General features: G+C 52.1%; 1 protein-coding gene across 4 annotated transcripts in view; it reads left to right on the top strand.

The window, feature by feature from the left end:
• The window catches only part of SPATS2L (spermatogenesis associated serine rich 2 like), a 137,959-nt gene that overhangs the window by 103,348 nt on the left and 13,812 nt on the right, over positions 1–20,799 (top strand). For 3 of the 4 annotated variants that reach the window (XM_036420832.2, XM_045575754.1, XM_036420831.2), the window contains 3 exons: positions 3,600–3,806; positions 4,966–5,101; positions 20,374–20,432. In XM_036420832.2, the coding sequence (XP_036276725.1) occupies positions 3,600–3,806; positions 4,966–5,101; positions 20,374–20,432 (402 nt within the window). The remainder of the gene's footprint in view (positions 1–3,599; positions 3,807–4,965; positions 5,102–20,373; positions 20,433–20,799) is intronic. The other variant, XM_045575755.1, reaches the window with a different exon arrangement.

Below are 20,799 nucleotides of genomic sequence, written 5' to 3'. Positions count from 1 at the left end.
GAAAAATTTATAGAATGATATTGGTCAAGAATAAAGAAGCAAAATTCTCAACAAAATATTAGCAAATTGAAGTATGATTTTGCATTTATATTTATAATATTTATATTTATAGTCCATCATGACCAAGTGTGCTTTTTCTCAAGGATGTAACATTGGCTTAACATTTTAAAATGAGTCAATGTGTCTTACTATATTAACAAAATAAAGGAGAACAACAAAAGGATTAACTCAAAGTGAAACAAAATAAAATCACTTGACAAAATAAAAACTCCCGGCAAATTAGACATGTAAGGGAACTTCCTGATAAACATGAAAAATCTATAGCTAATATCATACTTAATAATAAAATATTGAATGCAATTTCCCTAAGATCAAAATCAATGCGAGGATTGTGATTTTACATTGTACTAGCATTTTTAACCAGTCCAATAGGACAAGATTGGGAAGAAAGAAGTCATACTTCATTTTCAGATGTCATTATTGCCTATCTAGAAAATTGTTAAGACAAATACATAAAATAGAAATACTAGTAGCTACACTTAAAAAATAAAAAGAAACAGGTGAATTAAATTGGATAATATATTTTGTCTAGCTTAATATACCCAGAATGTTATTTTGACGTGTGATCAATTTTTTTTTCAAATTATCAAAGATATTTTTCTGTACTGAGTCCTCAAGTTTTAGTGCACATTTTATACTTAATAGCACATCTCAGTTCAGACCAGCCACATTTTATGTGTCCAACCTGTGCTGGTGGCTACCTTATTAGCCACTGTTATGAATCAGCTCTGAATCAGCTACAGTCTATTGAAGTTTGCAAGTAGATTCCAGAAAGTCAGAGAATTGAATTGATGCTACTTCTGGCCTGTAATGTTAGAGGAGAACTCCCATTTATCCTAATTGTTAGAAATAACAGAACTTGCGGTCAAGATGAACCCAGTTCTGTAATAGCTGAATAAGTCTCTACCAGTTTTCATCTGAAAGAACTTCACTACTACATTTGGAGACAGATCTGTGTAGCCAATAAGCAAACAGTGCAAAATGATTTTTTTTCCATATGAAATCATTTAATTCAGTCACAATTTTACAGATAGCTATTGAGCCAGACACAAGCACCAGTACTGGGGCTTCAAAAACGTGTCATATTTTAATATTTTCCCTCGAGGAAGTCACAGTCTCTTCAAAGCAAAGGTAAGGGGTAGTTCCTGAGAGCTTCAGATCATCCCAGTGTTCAATGATCCCACCAAAACTGAGACAGTTTCCCAGGACCTTCTAAAAAATAAATAAGTAAAATACTGCTACTCAAATTTCTCAATAAATGTTCGTTGGGTGAATGGTGAAACGAGCCATCGTCCACTTACCAGTTCTCTGATACACAAACATAATATTTTCAGCTCTAGGTTAATGAGCCTGTGCTCATTTGCAAGCTCGTCTTCAGCTTAAAATGGTTTGCATTCAACAGAATAATTTTTCCCCTCCGGTCATTATTTCCATCAAAGTATCCTATAGACCCCCTTATTTTTAAGAATAAGACTAGTTTACTACACTATCCAAACTTGGATATATATTAGGTCCTCAACTTATAATATTTCATCGAGGCTGAATCTTCACTATGATTTAAGAGTGGGAGGGAGTTGGAACCAGCCCGTACTTAATCACTGTGTTAACGAAACAGTTATAGGCTCATCAAAAAATTAGATTAAAAAAAAAATTAGTTTTTCATCTCTCAGAGCAGATTTCCTCCAAGTGGGCGGTGCCACCCATCCTCACCCCAAAGGAATCACCTGCCATAGAATCCCAGGCCCCCGCTGAATCGGAACCTCTGGGGTTCCCATGAACACGCAAGTTTGACAACCACTGCCCACATGAGCTTCCACTTCGGAGTAACTGAAGCCCCCTAAGAGCCCTTCTGGGTGAGCAAACTCTGGCAGGTGACTGGCTGAGATTCAGTGTCTCGCCCAGGGTCACCCTGAAAGTGATTCCCAGAGCAAAACACCCACCCAGCTCCTGAAGTACAAGCGTCTTTCCATTCCTAGTCCATCCTGATCTTCTGGGGGTGCTAATAGATGTTTCTGTTCCTGGAGGAAATGCTGTTTTCGGTACTCAGTTACTTTGTTTACTAGCTTTGTGCACGTTTCCTTGTGAACTGTAGTTTCCCTTTAGGTAAATGTTATGGAGGACTCGCTATTCCGCCCGTCAGAAATATGCTGTGCTTTCTCGCTATGTAGGTTATGAATGATGGATTCAAATTCACACGTCTCACAGATGGGCTGATGTCTAAGGCCAAGCCTACTAGGACCCAGACCATATTCTTTGGCGCTTTCCAATGCGGTCTCTGTCATGTGTGACAGTGTCAGGAAACTTGGTTTTGTTTTTTGGTGTGTGTGTGTGTGTGTGTGTGTGCTTTGTTTGTTTCATTGTTTGTGTGATTTTCTTTCCTAGGAAATCATTTAATTCAGTCACAATTTTACAGATAGCTATTAGCCAGATACAAGTATTGGGGCTTTGCCTTCAAGGAAGTCACAGCCTCTTCAAGGAAATGAGGCCCTGTGGGCGTGGAGAAGGGAGGCGGGTGGCTGTCTGAAAGGGGGCTGGGATGCATCGAGATGCTGCTGTTCTTTGTGTGCGTGTGAACCCTCATTGGCCGGAAAAGTGAGGTCCTTCCTACAGCGTTGTCGGGCCCCAGGGAAGATCAGAACACGGGTCTCGGGGACCCAAGCCTGCACCCTCCCCAGGACACCCAGCTCTCCCCAGGAACCTGGCCTTGGAAAGCACACCGGCTCCCCCTCTTCCCACCCCGGAGCGCTCTCTGGTTGTGAGATGTTAAGGGTGATCCATTTCCTTCCCAGGCCACGGAGGTGCCGTTTAATTCACTCCGGCAATAACTAAATGGGAGCCTACCTTTAAAACACGCCGAAAGCAACGTGCTGCTAATTTATGACAGCAGCTACCGGAGCTCCGGAGAGCCTCTGACGGCCTGGCTTTTAAATTTGGTTGAGATATTATGATGATGCTCCCTGATTTAATCCCCCCACACATTAGAGGAGATGATTGTAATACCTGTTGTCACTTCATTCTTGCCCTCCCTCCAATCACTCTCCCGCCTTCATGAATTCAGAACAAAATGCCCCGCGACATTGATGTAGCTCTTAGAGACAGGAGGACTACATTTTACAGCCTGGATACGAAATCATGCTCAGAGACCTCTCAGCCTTTACTGAGTGAGAAAAACACACACACAGCCCACCCTAACCTTCCCGTGTCGCCCATGGGAGCCTCCTCATGGCTTTCCTGCGTGAGGAAACTGAGGCTCCGAGATGGTCAGTGGCCGCCCAGGGTCACCCTGCGAGGGATTGCCAGAGCCAAACATCCCCCCAGGTTTCCTGACTCCCAGTGCAACGTTCTTCCTGTTTCTCGTTTATTCTCTAATCTTCTGGGGACTCTGCTAAAACAGTTTCTCGACTGTTTGCAATGAAAGGCATTATTGTCCATGCGAAAACAAACCAAAAAAAAAAAAAAAAAAAGTGGCACCCCCCTCACCTTATCACCCATGTTTCTAGCTGATCCCGTCACCGTCATTATTTGGTGTTTTCTTACAGAAGGCAACAGACCACTGCACCAGAAACTGTCCTTAGATGGGAACCCCAAACCTATACACGGACCACCCGAGAGGTCAGAGGGCCTGCAGTGGTCGGCTGAGCAGCCTTGTAACCCAAGCAAGCCTCATGCAAAAACTTCTCCTGTTAATTCCAATGCCCCCGCAGCTCAGCCCGAAATAAAGCCAGATGAGCTGGCAAAGAAAAGAGGTAAAGTGGTTTCTTTTGCGCAAATGGTTCAACGTCTCTGTCACACCCAGGAAAGGGCCAGGATGGCAGGGCGCGCCCAGAGATGCCGCTTCGTGGAAGGGAGACGCGCAGGAGACGGCGTTTCGTTCTGTGACCCACACAGGCCGAGAGGCAGATGTGGTTCCGCCCGTGTCAGTCACGGGGTGTAAATGGCATTACCTCTCTCCTCTGCCTCCCCGGGACATTTTCTCTCGGTGGTTAGGGATGCATTTGCAGGTACTTTCTACCCTCCCGTCTCAGGAAGCGAATGTTAGTGCCAGATCCTTTACCCAGAGCTGGTCCTCCATGTGAAAGGGGCTCAGTCACTTCCTTTCCGATCCCCAGAAGATTAAATAATATTCTTCTCATCCAGCCTCGGTTCTATCTGATTTCCTTGGCTCTGGTTTGATATGCTTTGTCGCTTTTCTGGAGGGAGATTGCTTTCTTCCAAGACGCATGCCCTCGCTGGGAGACGCACAATTTGCCGATTTGCTTTGCACTATATCTGTCAGCCCCGGAGACGGTTTCAGGAAATCGGGCGAGATTGGCACCTACGGAGCCGCTTACGGGCTGCTGTAATTACAGGCCTGGTCCGGCCCGATGGGCCCCAGGTCAGTGTCCCTGGCCCCGCCGCTCAGGCCTCGCTCACTGTTTATACCTCTCCCCACCTCTAAGGCCTTTCCTCCTGTGAAAGCAGAGCGGTGTTCAGACACAGGCAGTCTTTAGACACATCCCACTCCAAGAAACTGCCCCGTGTGGTGGAACATACATGATCAGGACCTTTTCCCAAGAGCAGAGGAGACACGAGTGCCCAGAATGGCCCAGCCGGAGGCCTCACTAGCAAGCCTCATGCAAAACTTCTCCTGTTAATTCCAATGAAATCCCAGCAGTCTCCCTACCAACCACCCGCCTGGATGTTAAAATCCCTGGGTTACAAGCAACCTCTATGCAGAACTTTTCTATTTTTTTATTTTTTATTTTTTTTTCACTGAAAAAAAAAAGTCTCTGTTTGGCGGGGGGAAGGAGGGGTGTTGGTGGTGAGTTAGTTGGATTTTGTTGGTATTGTTCGGCTTACAAAGATCAAGTGCTCAAATCAAAAAACAAAAAACAAACTTTTCTTTCTCCTTGACATTCACGTTAGGCCCGAATATCGAGAAGTCGGTGAAGGACCTGCAGCGCTGCACAGTGTCCCTGACCAGGTACCGCGTGATGGTCAAGGAGGAGGTGGACAGCTCGGTGAAGAAGATCAAGGCCGCCTTCGCCGAGCTGCACAACTGGTGAGCGGGCGGCCGGGGCAGGTGCGCGGGGCGCTCCGTCGTCTCTGTGGGGAAAGCCCCGCGGGAAAGTGCTCTTTATTTCATATAGGAACCGTGTGGGGCAATTCTTCCAGATTTTTTTTTTTTTTTTTTGGAAGCCCTGCAGGCAGGGGCCTGGATCTTGGGAATGAAAAAGGAGAGAACGTGTTTGAGTAAAAAGAAATCTGATGCACAGAGTTCACTGGTGTCGGGGGTTGGCCCAAAAGTGCGTGGATGAGGCGGAGCGCGGCAAAGAGCAAAACCTGAACCAGCGGCGTTTCTGTAAAATCTCTGGGAAGCCGGTAGCATACATGCTGCTAAGAGAAAGAATTTTCCAGCCTCATCCTTATAAAAGGACAGCTCCCTTAACAGAACTCAGAAGCATCCCGTGCAGACGTAGTGAGGGGCCCACCGGGAGGGCTCAGGATGGGAATTGAATGGGACGCTGGGCCGTGCTGGCCCCGCGGTGCTGGGCAGCTGGCTCGACGGGCGGCACTCCTCTGAGTCCTGCTCCGTGGCTCGTGTCGGGAGGAAGGACCTGTTAGGAAAGGTGGGGGTTTTTATCAGGAAGAAAATGTTCTCAGGGCATCAGCCGGAACCCTTTTAGTTCTGGGTGAGAGAAACCCAAGTCACGCTGGTTAAAGACAAATAGAGCTCACTGGCCGATGTGCATGAAAACACCAGGAGACTCCTCCAGGCAAATTTGGTCCTAAGCCCAGATCACGTTGTTTCTCTCTGCACTGCTCCCTCCCTTTTCTCCTCGCTCTGTCTCCCCTTTCCTCTCCCACTGTCTCCCACAGGCTCTTGGTTCTGCTTATTCTTGGCTTCCTTCTCAGGCGTGACCTCTCCGAGGAGCAGCCAAGCAGACCCCCGGGCAGCTCCGGCTCACGGACCCCACAAGGGCTGGTCCCCGGGAGTTCTAACCAAAGTCCAGGGGCTCGTTCCCATTGGCGGGGTTGGTTGGGTCACATACCTGTCCCTGAACCAGCCACCGTGGCTAGAGCGACCGTCTCCCCACCAGCCAGGCGGAGACCATGTCTGCCACAGTGAGGGGGGGCCGAGCTCCCCCAGAATCCCATGAACTGAGAGGTGAGGAGCTGTGGTCCCCAGAGGAAAAGCAGGGTCCTGAACAGAAATACACAGGCCAAGGAGAACACACCCTCAGCACCCCGATTTGCATAACATGTTCCCCCTATCTCCTCAGCCTCCCACCATTCTAGAATTTGGTCAAGTCTTCTGCATATTTTTTCTATTCCAAGTCCTTTTTTTGGCCTCCGATGTGCTTCTTAGCTAATGGTTGAGCTGTGTAAAACTAAGGGTTACACTTAACCTAATAAATTCTTGAATTGTAAACCATCGGCTACATATAATATAAGAAACCGAGGGAATGTGAGAACCCTTCAAGGACATCCACGCCCTTGGTTCGGGCGCCCTTCGTAAGAAGCCCTTTCCCCTCCCCCAGTCTCGGCACCGGGCCCCTCATGGATCACTCCTCTGTTTGATCAGATCACAACCTACTTGTTCAAGGCAAACTCCAAGGATATGCCGAAACCATTAGAGAAGATAGGCGCTCGCAGGCGAAAGATGTTACACTTATTCTTGTTGGCTTTCACATTTTCCAGTCTATCCTTATGTTACCCTGATATTTGTTTTTTTAATATATTTTATGGATTTTTTTTTTACAGAGAGTAAGGGAGAGGGATAGAGAGTTAGAAACATCGATGAGAGAAAATCATCGATCAGCAGCTGCCTCCTGCACAGCCCCCACTGGGGATGTGCCGCAACCAAGGTATATGCCCCCGACCGGAATCGAACCTGGGACCTTTCAGTCCGCAGGCCGACGCTCTATCCACTGAGCCAAACCCGTTTCTGCATTACCCCGATATTTAAAAGTGCACTCAACCTCCAGTCCTGTTCTCTCAAGCCCAAGTCAGCAGACTCTATCTGTGAAGGGCCAGAGTCAGCGTTGTAAGCTTTATGGGCCGTAAGGTCTCCGTGTTGTGGCACGAAGCAGCTGGAGGGGATGCAGAAAGGCTGTGGGCCGGGTGGGCGGGGGAGGGGGGCTCGGAGCTGGCCCCCCGCTGTCTGGGAGCATTGGCCGGCTGCTCTGAGAAGCCCTCTGTCTTCTCCTGTGCGGCATTCTAGAGTAAACCCTTCCTCCGAGGCCCCTGTTCTACCTTCTGCGAAGTGACTCACACACTAATTGACAGAGTGTAGCCATGACCTCGGATTACCTCTCCCCTCCAGCTGCCCGGCGGACTTTTATTTTTTATTGTTTTACTTTATTTCCTTAGTAAAATGAACATCACATGGGTCACGGGACATCTTGAGATTTATAACAGATTCTCGGAGTGTTTCACTCCTGACGAGCTAAAAGCTTGGGGCCAGGAAGTCAGCGCCAGCGCCTGGGGAAGTTGTATATCTTTTCTCTGCTTGTAACTCACTCACGTTGTGTTTTAAACTCCGGGGGCGGGGTGGGGGGGAGGGAGCTCCCTTCTGAGTGAGCTCTGCCAGGCAGCGCTGCCCTTTCACAGTGACCTTCGGGACAAAGCAGCCCTTTTCCTCCGAGCCGGAGAGGGAAAGTGTACACCAACCATGTTCTGCATGCTGTCGCTACCCAGTGAGTAAGCGCCTGCTTGTTTTCTGATCTAACCTTTAAAAAAAAAAAGGACTCCAAAACACAACGTAAATGTTAATTAAACATAAAACCAAAGTGGTTTTTAATCAGCCACTTCCACGCATTTCTGCCAAGCGGAAAGGCACTGGCCCCGGTCCAGGCCTGAACGGGGGCTCCCCCTCGTTGTCTGAGAGAAGGGTTTTAGGGGCGGTGGTGCTTTGGGGAAACAGCAGGCCACAGAACTGAAGAAGGCAGTATACATGTGTGTGTGTTTTTAATTAAGCTTTGCTGTTGGCGATGAAATCGTGAATAGGCACGAGCGAGAACTTTGGAGGCAGCACCATCCGTGTCACACGGTCGGAACCTCAGGACTGCTGTGGGGCAGGGCCTCTGGAGGGTTCTGGAGGGTGCTGTTTCTGAGACAGAGGGCAGCTCACCTGGTGCCTGGGCGACGTGGACCCAGCCCCTGTGCTCGCTGGGTCTAGTTTAGAAACAAACTCTAGACGTTTTCTCTGTTACCCAAGTTGCCAGCCTCAGGGGGTGCATTCTGCCTGCCTGAATCCCCCCGGATTCTGCGGGAAGCCACGGGAAGGGCGATGCTGTGCGGTGGGGAGAAGCCACCTATTGGCACCTGCTCAGGACCACGGGGCCCACAGTATGAGTGTGAGGAACCACATGCTTGTCTTTCCCAGCCTGCGTGTGAGCAGTCTTCCTTGGATGCCGTCGGGGGGAGGAATCCATTGCGTTGCTGAATTCTGATGGCAGAGTTGGCCTTGGACCCGGACACAGTTGTCCAGGCTCAGGGGCCTTGCAGGGATCACTGCTACTCCCCCAGGAGGAACCGGGGACCGGAGAGGGGAACAGGGATGGCTAGCCGCTCTCACCACGCGTCTTGACAGGAAGTGAATGTTGCAGCAAGATCATCTGTGTGAGAAATCCCATCGGGAACTAACATGAAGCAGCTGGCTTCTTGTCTGCACGCTCGGCCCCCTACCACAACTGGAAAATATTCATTCCTTGGGATTATAGCTGCCAGATTTAATCGCTCTTTGTGCGAACGAGTCCAGCTTCCCGTCGCAAATCTGTGTGTGTGTGTGTGTGTGTGTGTGTATGTGTGTCCATGTGGATGGTGAAGGCTTAAAATGAGCAGTAAAGCGCTGAGGAAGGAGAGTGATGCTGATAGTCGGCCATGTGCTGGGGGAGGCAGCATTCCACGGCAGAGCTGTAGGGACTCTGATTAACAGCAAGGAGGGGAGTGTGTGCTGGGATGAGGAAGGTGGAGAGTGGGAGCTGGAGGGACTGCAGCTGAGGCTGCTCGGGCCCCGATAGGAAGGGGGTCCCTCGCAGCAGGCCGGAGCACAGGGGCCTGGACCCCCTCTGCACTCACATTGACTTTTTCCTGAAGCAGCGCCAGGTCTGCTCAAGGAGAAGGGGAAGTGGATCCGGAGTCCCCCCTCTCCTGGCCCCAGGCCCTGCCCACTGCCCCTGCAGGCCAGGGCTCCTGGCCCCACACCAACTCCAGGGTGGAACTCCCATTGGGCCCATCCCCCTTCCCTTCTTTTTTTCACCCTGAACTCTCTCTTTTTTGTGTCCCTGGTAACGTCATCCTTCCGATGCCCAGGTGTGACTTATTTGCATGTTAACAAATGTTATCCAAATCCGCCCAGCAGACGGATAGCTCTGAGCGTGAAAACTCCGGGGCGGGAAAGGCCATATTCCGCTCCGTCCATCTTCTTGGGCCTCCCCACATCCCCCTGCACAGGGTCCTCTCGTCTGCCGGCAGCCCAGCACACGCACACAGCCGCCCTGGTGGTCTGCTGACCAGAGTCTCCACGGTGACACCTGTGTCCTCTTCCTGGGCTGGGAGCTTGGGGAGCCCCCACCCCCACCCCCACCCCAAGGGAATAGCTCTGCAGCCCACTGACCCGCATTCCCGGGGCCCTGCTCCTGGTCCCCAAATACTGTCAGACCCTTGGCGGACACAGCCTGGGAACTTCTGTCTGAGTCCAGATAACACCCTTTTTCTCTGCCGGTTTAGCACATCACAGACTCCTTCCTCGTTCGTTGCTCCCCCCCCCCCCCCCCCCCCACGTTCCCCAAACTTCTAGCTGCTCCTTGGAGAACACCCAGCGGCTTCCCACTCAGTGCTGGGAGCCCAGCCCGGGCTTTCCTGTGCCCCGGGGGATTTTCTTTTCTCTTTGTGACTAAACAGATCCTGGGAAACATGCGTATAAATTATCAGGGACTTCTCTCCACCCCAAAGTCTGTGTGCACACTGTGATTAAAACTCCTGGAGCTGCGGCCATCGGGTGTGTGTGTGTGTGTGTGCTTGTGTGTGTGTGTGAGAGAGAGAGAAAGGGGGAGGGGGGAGCGCTCCAGGGGACTCTCTTGTGCGTCTGTGGCTGAACTCCGGCTGAGAGGCCGGAAAAGGGGCGAGTGTATCTGGGGCCCAGCAGTGTTCTCCGCGGTGGATTCTCCCAGGAGACAGAGTGTCTGGGGATACTTGGGATTGTCACCATGGGCCGCTAGTAGGCAGAGGTGAAGCACGCTGTAGATGTTCTAGAATGCACAGGACAGCCCCCCTCCTCCCAATATTACAAAGGATGATCCCTCCCTGGACATCCATGATGCCGAGGAAGCCTGCGCCCTGGAAAGTGTCTTCTGGCACCTTCCCCTCGGCTCCGCCCTGCTGCCGGTTCTGCCCTGGCTGGAGGCAGAGGTTACTCCCTCTGCACACCCTGAGTCCCCGCCCGCCCTGCCCCCAGCTGCCCTCCCAGTGCTCCGCTGTGCTCCGCTGCAGACCAGAGGGAGGACGGTCCTCTCTGGTCAGGTACAAGACCAAACAGCGTAACACGGCGCCTCGTCTGCTCGGATCAGCAAAGGAGGGATTTCATTCCCCATATCGCCCTAAATGTAAACCTCCTGGCTACGCATTGTAAAGGTCAAATTACATTTTTGTCGTCGTAAGGCCAGAAAACCGGTTGTATGGAAGTGGAGACGATTGAGGGCTTTGCTCTTTGGTCTGTTTTTCATTGTAGAATCCAGCTCCATCCTTAGGAGATGTTGGGAACGGACGCCTGTGGCTAATGACAGGCAGTCACTTCCATCGGCCGTCCTGTCTCCTCTGGAGTCTTTTCCTCGTTCCGCAGGAAGACCACGCGGCGCAGTGGGCCGGGACGGGTGAGGGTCGGAAGCGAGTGATGGTGAATACAGCAGGGAACGCCTCTGTCCGGGCGTGGCTCTTCCCTTTGGCCTCGGCCGGGCAGCAGGGTCGCTTGGTGCTCCTGGACACACGTGGCATCTGTCCAGCGCCTCTCACGCCGGTGACCGGGGCATCCTTGGTGCCGGCCCCTGTGCTCCCCGATGCGAACGGAAACAGGCCTTTCTGTGTGTCTTAGGCTTCGGTGGCGGTGGAACACACACTTGCCCTCCGTTTAATCGCCTCCCTTCACTGGGAGAGGTGTGGATGGTGGTGCTGTGCCTACTGCAGTGGGTACACGGAGGGGACGTGAGTATTGGGTGGAACAGGTCCTGGGGTCAGACCTGTGTCCCAGGAAAGATGTGGTGACCACCAGCGAAGGTGGCGAGTGTTGACAGAAGCATGGATGATGAGTAGATGCTCCGCTTAAAACTGTGTGGCTGAGCCCTGCTGGTGTGACCCAGTGGTTGAAGGCAGACCTATGAACCAGGAGGTCACTGTTCAATTCCCAGTCAGGGCACATGTCCGGGTTTCGGGCTCAATCCCCAAAAGGGGGTATGCAGGAGGCAGCCACTCAGTGATTCTTCTCTCATCGTTTATGTTTTTTGTCTCGCTCTCTCCCTCCCTTTCTCTCTCTGAAATCAATTTTTAAAAAAATTAAAAAGATAAAGCCCTAACCAGTTTGGCTCAGTGGACAGAGCATTGATCTGCGGACTGAAAGGTTCCAGGTTCGATTCCGGTCAAGGGCATGTACCTTGGTTGCAGGCACATCCCCAGTAGGGGGTGTGCAGGAGGCAGCTGATGGGTGTTTCTCCCTCATCGATGTTTCTAACTCTCTATCTCTCTCTCTTCCTCTCTGTAAAAAGATCAATAAAATAATATTTTCTTAAAAAGTTAAAAAAAACAAAACATAAAACCATGTGACTAAATAGTAAGTATTGCTAGTGTCCCCACCAGGACCAGAGTGGTGTGTGTCCAGCAAGAAAGCTTTCCTCCGCCCTCTCCCACAAGGATGTTGATCATGGGATTGCCGCCGAAGAGCTGAGGGCAGGAACCTTTCCAGCCGCTGATGGCTATGCGATTGCCCACACCTTAAGCCAAGCATGTCATGAAGACAAAAATCAAGATTTTGCACTATATTTTTATGGTATTTTTTTAAGACATTTAATAAAAGGTCTCTATGTCCTTTTGCCCTGGACATGAATACAATCTTGCCATCGATCAAAACCTGTATGAACCGGACTTTCCTTCTCATCCTGTGATCTTCCTAAGTGCACACCTGCCAGTTACCTGTACAAAGCACTGCCCGTGCCTTTTCCCCACACCAGCATTCTCGACATGCCTGCATCTCAGAAGAACGCACCGGACAGAAATGAACACACACCTGCAGAGGATACCGAGAGGCAGGAGCAGAAGAGGCTAATATTTATGCCCACATGGCTGCATTGCCTCACTCTGCACCAGCCCCATAAGCAGAAGCGGGCTCCAGGACCACGCTGAAGCCGCGGCAGGGAGAATCACGCACCACGGAGGAGCTCCAGGCGCCTGGGCCTCTGCGTCTAGGCGAGCCCCTGAGGTGCCGCGTGTTTCCAATCTTGCCCCATTTGTGAACGTGAATCTTCTTTTTTGTGAAGATTCGGGTACGAGACAAGCATTTCTTAGATTATTCCAGAAAACCTCCAGCCTGCACATGAGACAAGTCCCATCTGAGTCGGTTTCTTCACTTCCAGATGAGCATTTGGCTGCTCGCTTTTCCTATTTCCTTTCCTCCCCGAGGTTTTTCTCGGGGTTGGATGTTCCCCTGGGGCCCTGCGAGGATTCAGTGAATCGCTCAGCGTGAAGAAAGAGCAGATTGACAAACACAAAAACTCCGGAACCAGCCTGTTCAGCCTCGGCCTCGTCCCCGGGAATCCAGCCCGAAGAGCACCTCGTACTCAGAGCCTTTCTGAGCCTCACGGGGAGTCACCGCCAGACGACCTGCCGGCTGCACCCTTAGCTGGGAAGTGGCTTCCCGTTCAGCGCAGCCTTCCTTCAGAATAATAGACACACACACACAGGGGTGGATTATTCCTTTTATTCTTCCTTCAGAATAATACACACACACACACACACACACACACACACACACACACGGATGGATTCTTCCTTTTATTCTTCCTTCTTCAGAATAATAGACACACACACACACACACACACACACACACAGGGGTGGATTCTTCCTTTTATTCTTCCCTCAGAATAATAGACACACACACACACACACACACACACACAGGGATGGATTCTTCCTTTTATTCTTCCTTCAGAATAATAGACACACATGCGCACACACACCCCTCAGAGCCGGAGAGCAAGCGATTAGTCCTAATTTCAGCTTGAAATCTGAAAAGATTTCTGACCCTTTTCAGCACATGAAGGCTACCGATCGCACAGCTTGGTAACAAGCTCCTCGAGTAAGAATTGTTCGTTTCACTATGGAATGGAGATATAAAGGGGAACTGAGCTAATGGTTCTATCTTCACAATCCCAGAGTACGTCTTATTTGTGTCTTTTTAATCTTGTAGTATAATCCATTGTCACTGGGAAATAAGACAGATGTGTTCTTCTATATTAGTATAAATTCAAAATACATTATTGATGTCACAATGTCTGAATGGACCTTGGAGTTTATTTCTGTTTATTCGATGCGGGTACAGAGTGAGACCAAGGCATGGTTTTGGGCAGTTTGTAGCTAGGCCAGCAGCAGATCGTAAGACTACATAAAACACCCGAAGTTACTCTAATAACATTCCTTGTGAGTATGTTACGTTATTTTTCCAGTGGCTGTAAACCTTTGGTCCTCAGAAAGCCAGTGGACTCTCACAAAAGTCACATGTTCAAGGCTTATCAACAACTTAACCTGGAGGCATGAGGTGCGGAGTTAGAACAGCATTTCAGTCCCATCCCCACACATTCTCGCTCTGAAGATGGTTGAGTTTCTTCACATCTACTCAACTGCACAACAGGAGTGTTGCTGTCACTTTCTAGGGCTTTTGTGAAGATTCGGGTACGAGACACGCATTTCTTAGATTATTCCAGAAAACCTCCAGCCTGCACGTGAGACAAGTCCCAGCTGAGTCGGTTTCTTCACTTCCAGATGAGCATTTGGCAAATTTCTTTCCCTCTAACCCAGGACACTTGGAAGGCTGTCTCCTCCTCTCTCTGTTTATTGAGCGTGCTGTGGGAACCTGGAGATACGGATGTGTCTTCACTTTTTGCAGTTTACTGCTCAGTGTTGAGAGAAGTCAGGCAAAGGGACCCGGGTTCCAAGTGGCCACTGCTGCCGCTAGCCCAGCCCTCCTTCCTCTGGCCTGTCTCCCATGCCTTCTCTCTACCTCCTCCTCCTCCCCTTCCTTCATCCTTCCAGTAGATAGATGAATGTGTGACCAGCTGGTGCCTCTCAGATGTTGGAATCACGGAGCCTCAGAACCCCATTCATTCCCAGAGTCCCCGGCCTGCGGGTGCGGGGCCCGGGGATATGCATTCAGTGGGGACCGTCACGGGGAGAACATTACTCACGATTGAGGGATGGAAGAGATCTCTTTCCTAAAACACGTACCAGGCCCTGTGGGAGCGGACAGACAGGCTATGTAGCGTGTGTGGCAAAGCTGTCCTGGAGCGTGCGTGGGGGAGGGCCAAGCAGCCCTGGCTGTTCCCTCGGGCCCTGATTGGCCGGTGCCGAGAGACCCCTGCAGAGAGAAATTTGCTTTCTCTCCCACGGAAGTAGTTTTAGGGTTTTTTGTTTTTTGTTTTTTTCCGAAGGGGGATCGTGGTAACGCGTACCATTTTTTGTAGCTATGGAAACCGAGACCAGAAAGTGGCTTCCCTTGAATAGGGATCACCGTGGAAAGAAGCAAAACTAAGAAGTAATTAGCAAAGCTAAGAAATCCTGCTAAGCAAAATCACGTGTAAAATTCTACAGGAAGGTGTGTAAAGGACTACAGGTTTTCCTGCTGAACGTGTAAAATTCACAGAATTCACAGGGTTGTTTTGCAACTCGTAGAAACTGTAAGGAGAAAAGGGGATCCCTGTGTGTGTTTCCCCGTCAGCGTGTCTGTTCGGAGGGGCTCCGTGTGTCCTGCGTGTCTGGAGTTGGTCCTGGTGCGACATCAGCATGTGTCTCCTCCCGGAAGCGCACCTCAGACAGCGTGACGACATGTCCATTGGCTGTGCTGCCGGCCATCGTGGGCCTCCAAGGAAAGCATGCGGGCCGGGGGGCGCTCACGTGAACAGGCCCTATTGCCTCCGATAAAAATAACAGAAGTCAGACAGGCCGCCTGGTTGGCAGGGAGTGCGTTTGAGAGCGCCATGTGCAGGCACCTGTTGTCCGGGCCGGGCTGCCGTCCTCCTGCCCTGGGAATGGAGACCCGCCCGGGCTGCTGCGCCTATGCCCGGGGAATGGGTCAGCGGAACCCTCGCTGGCTTGGCCCTGGGCCCTAGAACGTGTGGCAATACCTGAGGAGACGGCCTGGACAGGGCACCCTGGCCCTGGGCACCCCCAATGTATACGGGGGGGCTTGTCTGCCCCCTTACCCCCTCCCCCCCCCACCTGGAGGGGAAGTCCTGTGGCTTCAGGGAGAGGAGTAGGTGCCTGAACCTGTGAGCAGTGCTCCCTCCTCAGCTCCAGCCTCCCCTACCCCCCACCCCTCCTCCTCACACACATACGCAGGGTGCGCTCACCACTGGCCCAGTGGTGAGGAGGAGGAGCCCGGGGGGGGGGGGGGCGGTGCAGTGAGAGGGAAATAGGAGTTCTTTACACAATAGGGATCCTTTCGGTGGAGTGTCGCCCACCTGCGTGCTGTGTGTAGATGGTGGGGGCCAGAAGGCGGAGGCAGCATCAGCGTTCCCCAGCCCCTCGCCCAGCAACGAACACAGCCTCTTCCCTCGATGGCGATGGCGGGCGGACAGGCCTTCCTCAGCCTGCGGGGCTCTGGGCTGGCTCCTCCCTGTCTCCTTCCAGGAGCCCTGCTGGCTCTGCTCTGCTCGGTGGCTGCGGGTTCAGGAAGCTCCAGCCCGAAGCACTTCCTCCACAAGGAGGTTCTGAAGCAAAATGGGAGAGGAGAGGAGAGGAGAGGAGAGGGGAGGGGAGGGGAGGGGAGGGGCCGGGCCATTTCTCTGCTGCAGCCCCTCGGCAGACACCCCTCGGCCCACGCCCCAAGTTGGGAGGGGCCCCTCTGAACCCCAGCATCTAACTTGGCTGTGGCTGCCCACTGATGTCTTCACATGCCCTCTGAGATTCCGCGTTTGTGCCTCAGTGTCCCCAGCTGGTTCTGCCCACCAGCTCAGCAGATGTGGCTGCTCCTGTCCCAGCGCCTTCCTCCGGGAAGAGCTGAGGCCTGCCACGGCCACCCCGGATGCCAGCCGAAGCAGCCATCCCCCGGGGCTCAGTTCGGGTTCTAGAAGCGCCCTCCGCGGGGCAGGAGAGGGTCGCTCCCTCCTGCTGCAGTGCCTGTCCGGCCCTTCTCATTATTGTTGTGGGGAGCCCTCTACAGAAAGGAGTTGAGATGGTGAGCTTTCTTACAAAATGACACTTTATCTCCTCGATTAACTGTCCCGGTAACAGAACAGGCCCTGCCCTGGGAATCTCCTTCTCCTCGCACCTTACTGCTTTGATAATAAAAGCTTTTTTATGGCGAGGGAATAAAACGTTACTGTCCGGAGGGCTTAGGGAAAGCGAGGAGGCGTGTTTTGGAAGGTAAAGGGTGCATCGGAAGCCTGGGAGGCCGGCGTGGCTTTAGGGCACATGTGTCAAACACAAGGCCCGAGGGCCAAATCCGTCCCGCCAGGCCTTGCAATGTGGCCCGCACCGCGCTGTCATCACTGCACTCCGCTGCGTTTCCATCACAATGACAGTTTATGACTGTTCAGTAAACCATTCGGCCCGCGATTTAGGCTGGATTTTAGATTTTGGCCCCTTCTCTGATTGAGTTCAACACCCCTACTTTAGGGTAAGGTGACCAGACGTCCAGCTTTTGGGACTTTTTTAAAACGCCGCAGGATGTGGGGCAATTTGTTAAAAATCGGGACTGCCCCGCCAAAAGCGGAACGTCTGGTCACCTTACATTAGGGGAGCTCGGTGCAGGCAGCACGTGGCCACGTGGCTGACATCGGGGACTGTACCCACCCCCGGGGGGCCCTCGCCATGGCCGGCGGACAGCAGAGGGAGGTTCTGTGCGTCCAGCGACCCCTGCGGAAAGCAGAAATGTGCAGCACTCAGAGTCCCGGGTGATGAGTGGAGAGGGAGAGCACAGATTTCAATAATGTATTGCCGTCTCAATTTGGGAACAGAATCATTAACTACCTGCTCCGATTCGGAGCCAAACCCTGTGTGGTTTGGTGGATATCGGCGCGCTTTTTATTCATAAGTTTGTGTCTCCAATGATTAGATTCCGGCAGAGACAAAAATTATATAAATCGTTGCATACCCGTGATTTATGGGCAAGCGCTACAATATACCAATTAAGGAGAAGTTTCATTATTGATGCCACAGGAAAATGAATATGCCTTCTTCCCTTACATTCATCACTATCAAGCATTGTTTGTCAAGCAGCTCACAATAGTCTGAGATCCTACAGCTCTTAAGTACGGGGAGTTTCCCCGAAGATGCGATGATTAAACAGAGGCTTGACGGGGTGCTCGGGCTTAATGAGGGGAAGCGGGCGGGGCTGGGAGGACCCTGCCGTCCAGCCGGGGCGAGGCCCTGTGCCCGGGGGCCGGGGGGAGCAGCGAGCAGGGCACCTGCCCTCGAGGACGCTTACATGAGATCGCCCAGCAAGGCCTTGGTGCTCTGTTCGACATGCCTGGGACTAGCACACCGCCGGGATGTGCTGGCCAAGACCAGCCCTCGTTCTGAGGTCACTGAGGGCGGACATGACTACACAGGTGTACCCCGAAAGCAAGCAGCTGGCCTTGGTGCCTCCCTGTGGACACGTGGTTGGTGACACTGTCTGTGACTTTCCTGTGATTCACCGGCTCTCAGATGGCCTTCCTCTCAAAGGCTCTCCCCCCTCCCTCCCTCTGGCCTCCATATTTGGTAACTCCTCGGTCCTAGGGTTTTGCCCAGCATCTGGCCTGGTTCCTCCCTCGGAGCTGTCTGTCACCAGGCGGCCCTGCAGCGTCTCTCTGTCCGGTGTCTGTAAGATTGAATAGGACGCGCGAACGGCAGTGGTGAAATTTTAGGTGCAGCCGGATGCCACACCACCGGGGCCCTGTGGGCACCTGGAGGCTCAGACAGTCTCTCCTGTTGGCCCTTCCTGTGGTCTGGCGCTCAGCGTGGTGCAGCCGCCGCCAGAGGACAGGCTGGCCTCCACGGCCTGGCCCCTGCACCCACCTCCCACGGCTGATCTTCCCTCCAGGCCTGCGGCCTTGAAAGCAGAGCCCAAAAAAGGACCGGGCGCCCCTCCTGGGGTGCCTGAGGGAAGGCCAGCAGGAGCTCTCTGGCCAGCAGCCGACCCTGGTTTGCCTTCGGATCCTGGGTTCGGACGAGGGGCCTGACTCACAGATTCCTGGCTGCCTGTATCCACGGGAGTGCTTGACGCAGTCGCACAGATCAGCGCTTGAATGACTAAGACGCCGAGGACAATGTTTTGGTGAAATACCCAGAGGAACAGAAGCGTGGTTTGGTGGCAGCTCCACAGGCTTTTGCACGTCCTCACGTGGGCATGAGGCAGATTCACAGTGTGTTGTGTGCAGCCTCCATTCCTCCAGTGGCTGGCCCGGAGGCCGGAGCTCACCATTGTGTGAGGGCCCAGCTTTGTGTCCTATGCGTCAGACCTGGGGGGAGGTCCTGTGCCCCAGGCTTAATGAGGTCCATCTCCTAAACCCTCTGGGCGCGCATAATGATAATAACAGATTTTATCAACAAAACTGGCTATGACTTTGTAGCTGGCCAAGAATTTGCAGAGGCTTTTCCTACACTCTTCTCACCCAACACATGCAGGCTGCATGGTCTGTGGCCTCGGGGGGTCAGGGGGTGGGGACTTTGTGAGGCTGTCTGGATACACCCAGTCTTGTAACCCGTGCATGCGTTTCCTTACGTGGTGTACTCTGCCGGCTCTCAAAACCTGGAGACCAGTCAGAAGCCTTGTGTTTGGTTGAGGGTCGGGGAGCCCTAATATCCTCTTCTTGCCATCAGCATTTTCTTTCCTCTTCTGTTTCTCATTCTTTCCCAGTAACTTTAGCAGGTCCTCTCGCCTCTTCCTCTCAGCTCTCCCAAAAGAGCGTAGTCTCCCCAAGGATGGTAGTAATTTTATTTTCATTCACAGCGGTACTCCCAGCCTCACCGCCCTTGCCTGGTACGTGGCAGGCACTAGGCAAATATTTGTTACATGGATGAAGGTTTTGCTAGACTCACCCTGTTTCTAGTGCTGTCTGTGGCATATTCCTGTGCAGCCGTCCCAAACCCAGGCCACACGCTGCACACCACTGAGGAAGAGGAGGGAGGACAGGTTACCTGCAAGTCTCCCGTGACCTGCCAGCCAGTAGTCCGCTGGCCTCTTCCCGCTCCTGAAGGCCCAAAGCAGTGTCCGGGACTCCTTTCCGTGCCCAGTGGAGCAATGTTATTGTGAAGATGCTTGAAACACTTTCTTGAGTGCATGAGAAGGCATAGACTCATGTGATCGAGCATGTGGGTAGATTGACCCAGCCTGAATTTCTCAATGTGCATGGCCCGCCCCTCACCCCCCACTGCCATAGTCTGGGAAAGTGAAGCACAGAGACCCTTGAGAACTTAAAAGCCTACATGACCCATGCACCAGATTTTAAAATATGTGTTATACTAGAGGCCTGGTGCATGGGGGGTGGGGAGTGTCCCCTCAGCCCAGCCTGCACCCTCTCCAATCTGGGACCCCTTGGGGATCGGGCCTAAGCCAGCAGTCATTCATCCCTCTCATAATCCAGGCCCGCTGGCTCCTAACTGCTCACCTGCCTGCCTGCCTGATTGCCCCTAACTGCTCCCCGCCACCACCACCAGCCTGATCATCCCTAACCACCTCTGCCTTCTGGCCTGGTCACCCCCAACTGTCCTCAGCCTGTTGTTTGTCCATCTGGTTGTTTGGGTCCTGGCAACCCCTGGCTTTTTATATATTAGGATTGTTGTGGAATTTGGTAATTCGTGGGGCAAAAATACTCCCCAATTCAAATTCAAACCTGCGCCATCTGTAAGTCTGAAAGGCCTTTTTCTAGTCTTGCTGACAATGACTCGATCAGCAGATGTCCCCGCATCATCCTCGGGCGCGTCCCTTCCACGTAGCCTCTTCTCAGAAAAGCAGCGTGTGCCGCTGGCGTTGTCACAGGGAAATAGTTTAATGAAAATAATCTTTCTTTTACTTCCAGTGCTTATTAAAAGTTCGTCTTTGATTAAGCATCCTTTGCTTTTGTTTTTGTTTTCTTTCTCCCCAGCATCATTGACAAGGAAGTCTCCTTGATGGCAGAAATGGACCAAGTCAAAGAAGAAGCCAGTAAGTACACCCCTGGCTGCTGGGCCGGGGGCCTCCCAGTCAGAAGCTCTCTGTAGGACAGACTGACCTTGATAGGGATTCCAAGTTGGGTCCTGAAATCCACAAGGTTTTCCGGCTCTGGAGCTCCGTAGCCTTGGGCAGTACATCACCTAGCCCCTGGGAACCTCCGAGACCTCGTGTGCGAAGGGGCGTAGCAGCACCCACTGCACAGGTGCAGAATAGGCGCTCGGCAAGTACCTGGTGTGAGCGGAGCCATTTCAAGTCCAGGGGGACTTTGGTGCATATAATGGGCTACTTCTAATTGTTGGATTTAAAATGACATCAATGTTCGTCTTAAAACATGATTTTTAAGTCTTTCCAATTTACA

Source organism: Pipistrellus kuhlii, unplaced genomic scaffold (genome assembly GCF_014108245.1).
Source record: "Pipistrellus kuhlii isolate mPipKuh1 unplaced genomic scaffold, mPipKuh1.p scaffold_m20_p_7, whole genome shotgun sequence".
NCBI lineage: Eukaryota > Metazoa > Chordata > Mammalia > Chiroptera > Vespertilionidae > Pipistrellus > Pipistrellus kuhlii.
Note: the sequence above shows the minus strand (reverse complement) of the source record. Positions and strands in the feature narration are given on the sequence as shown.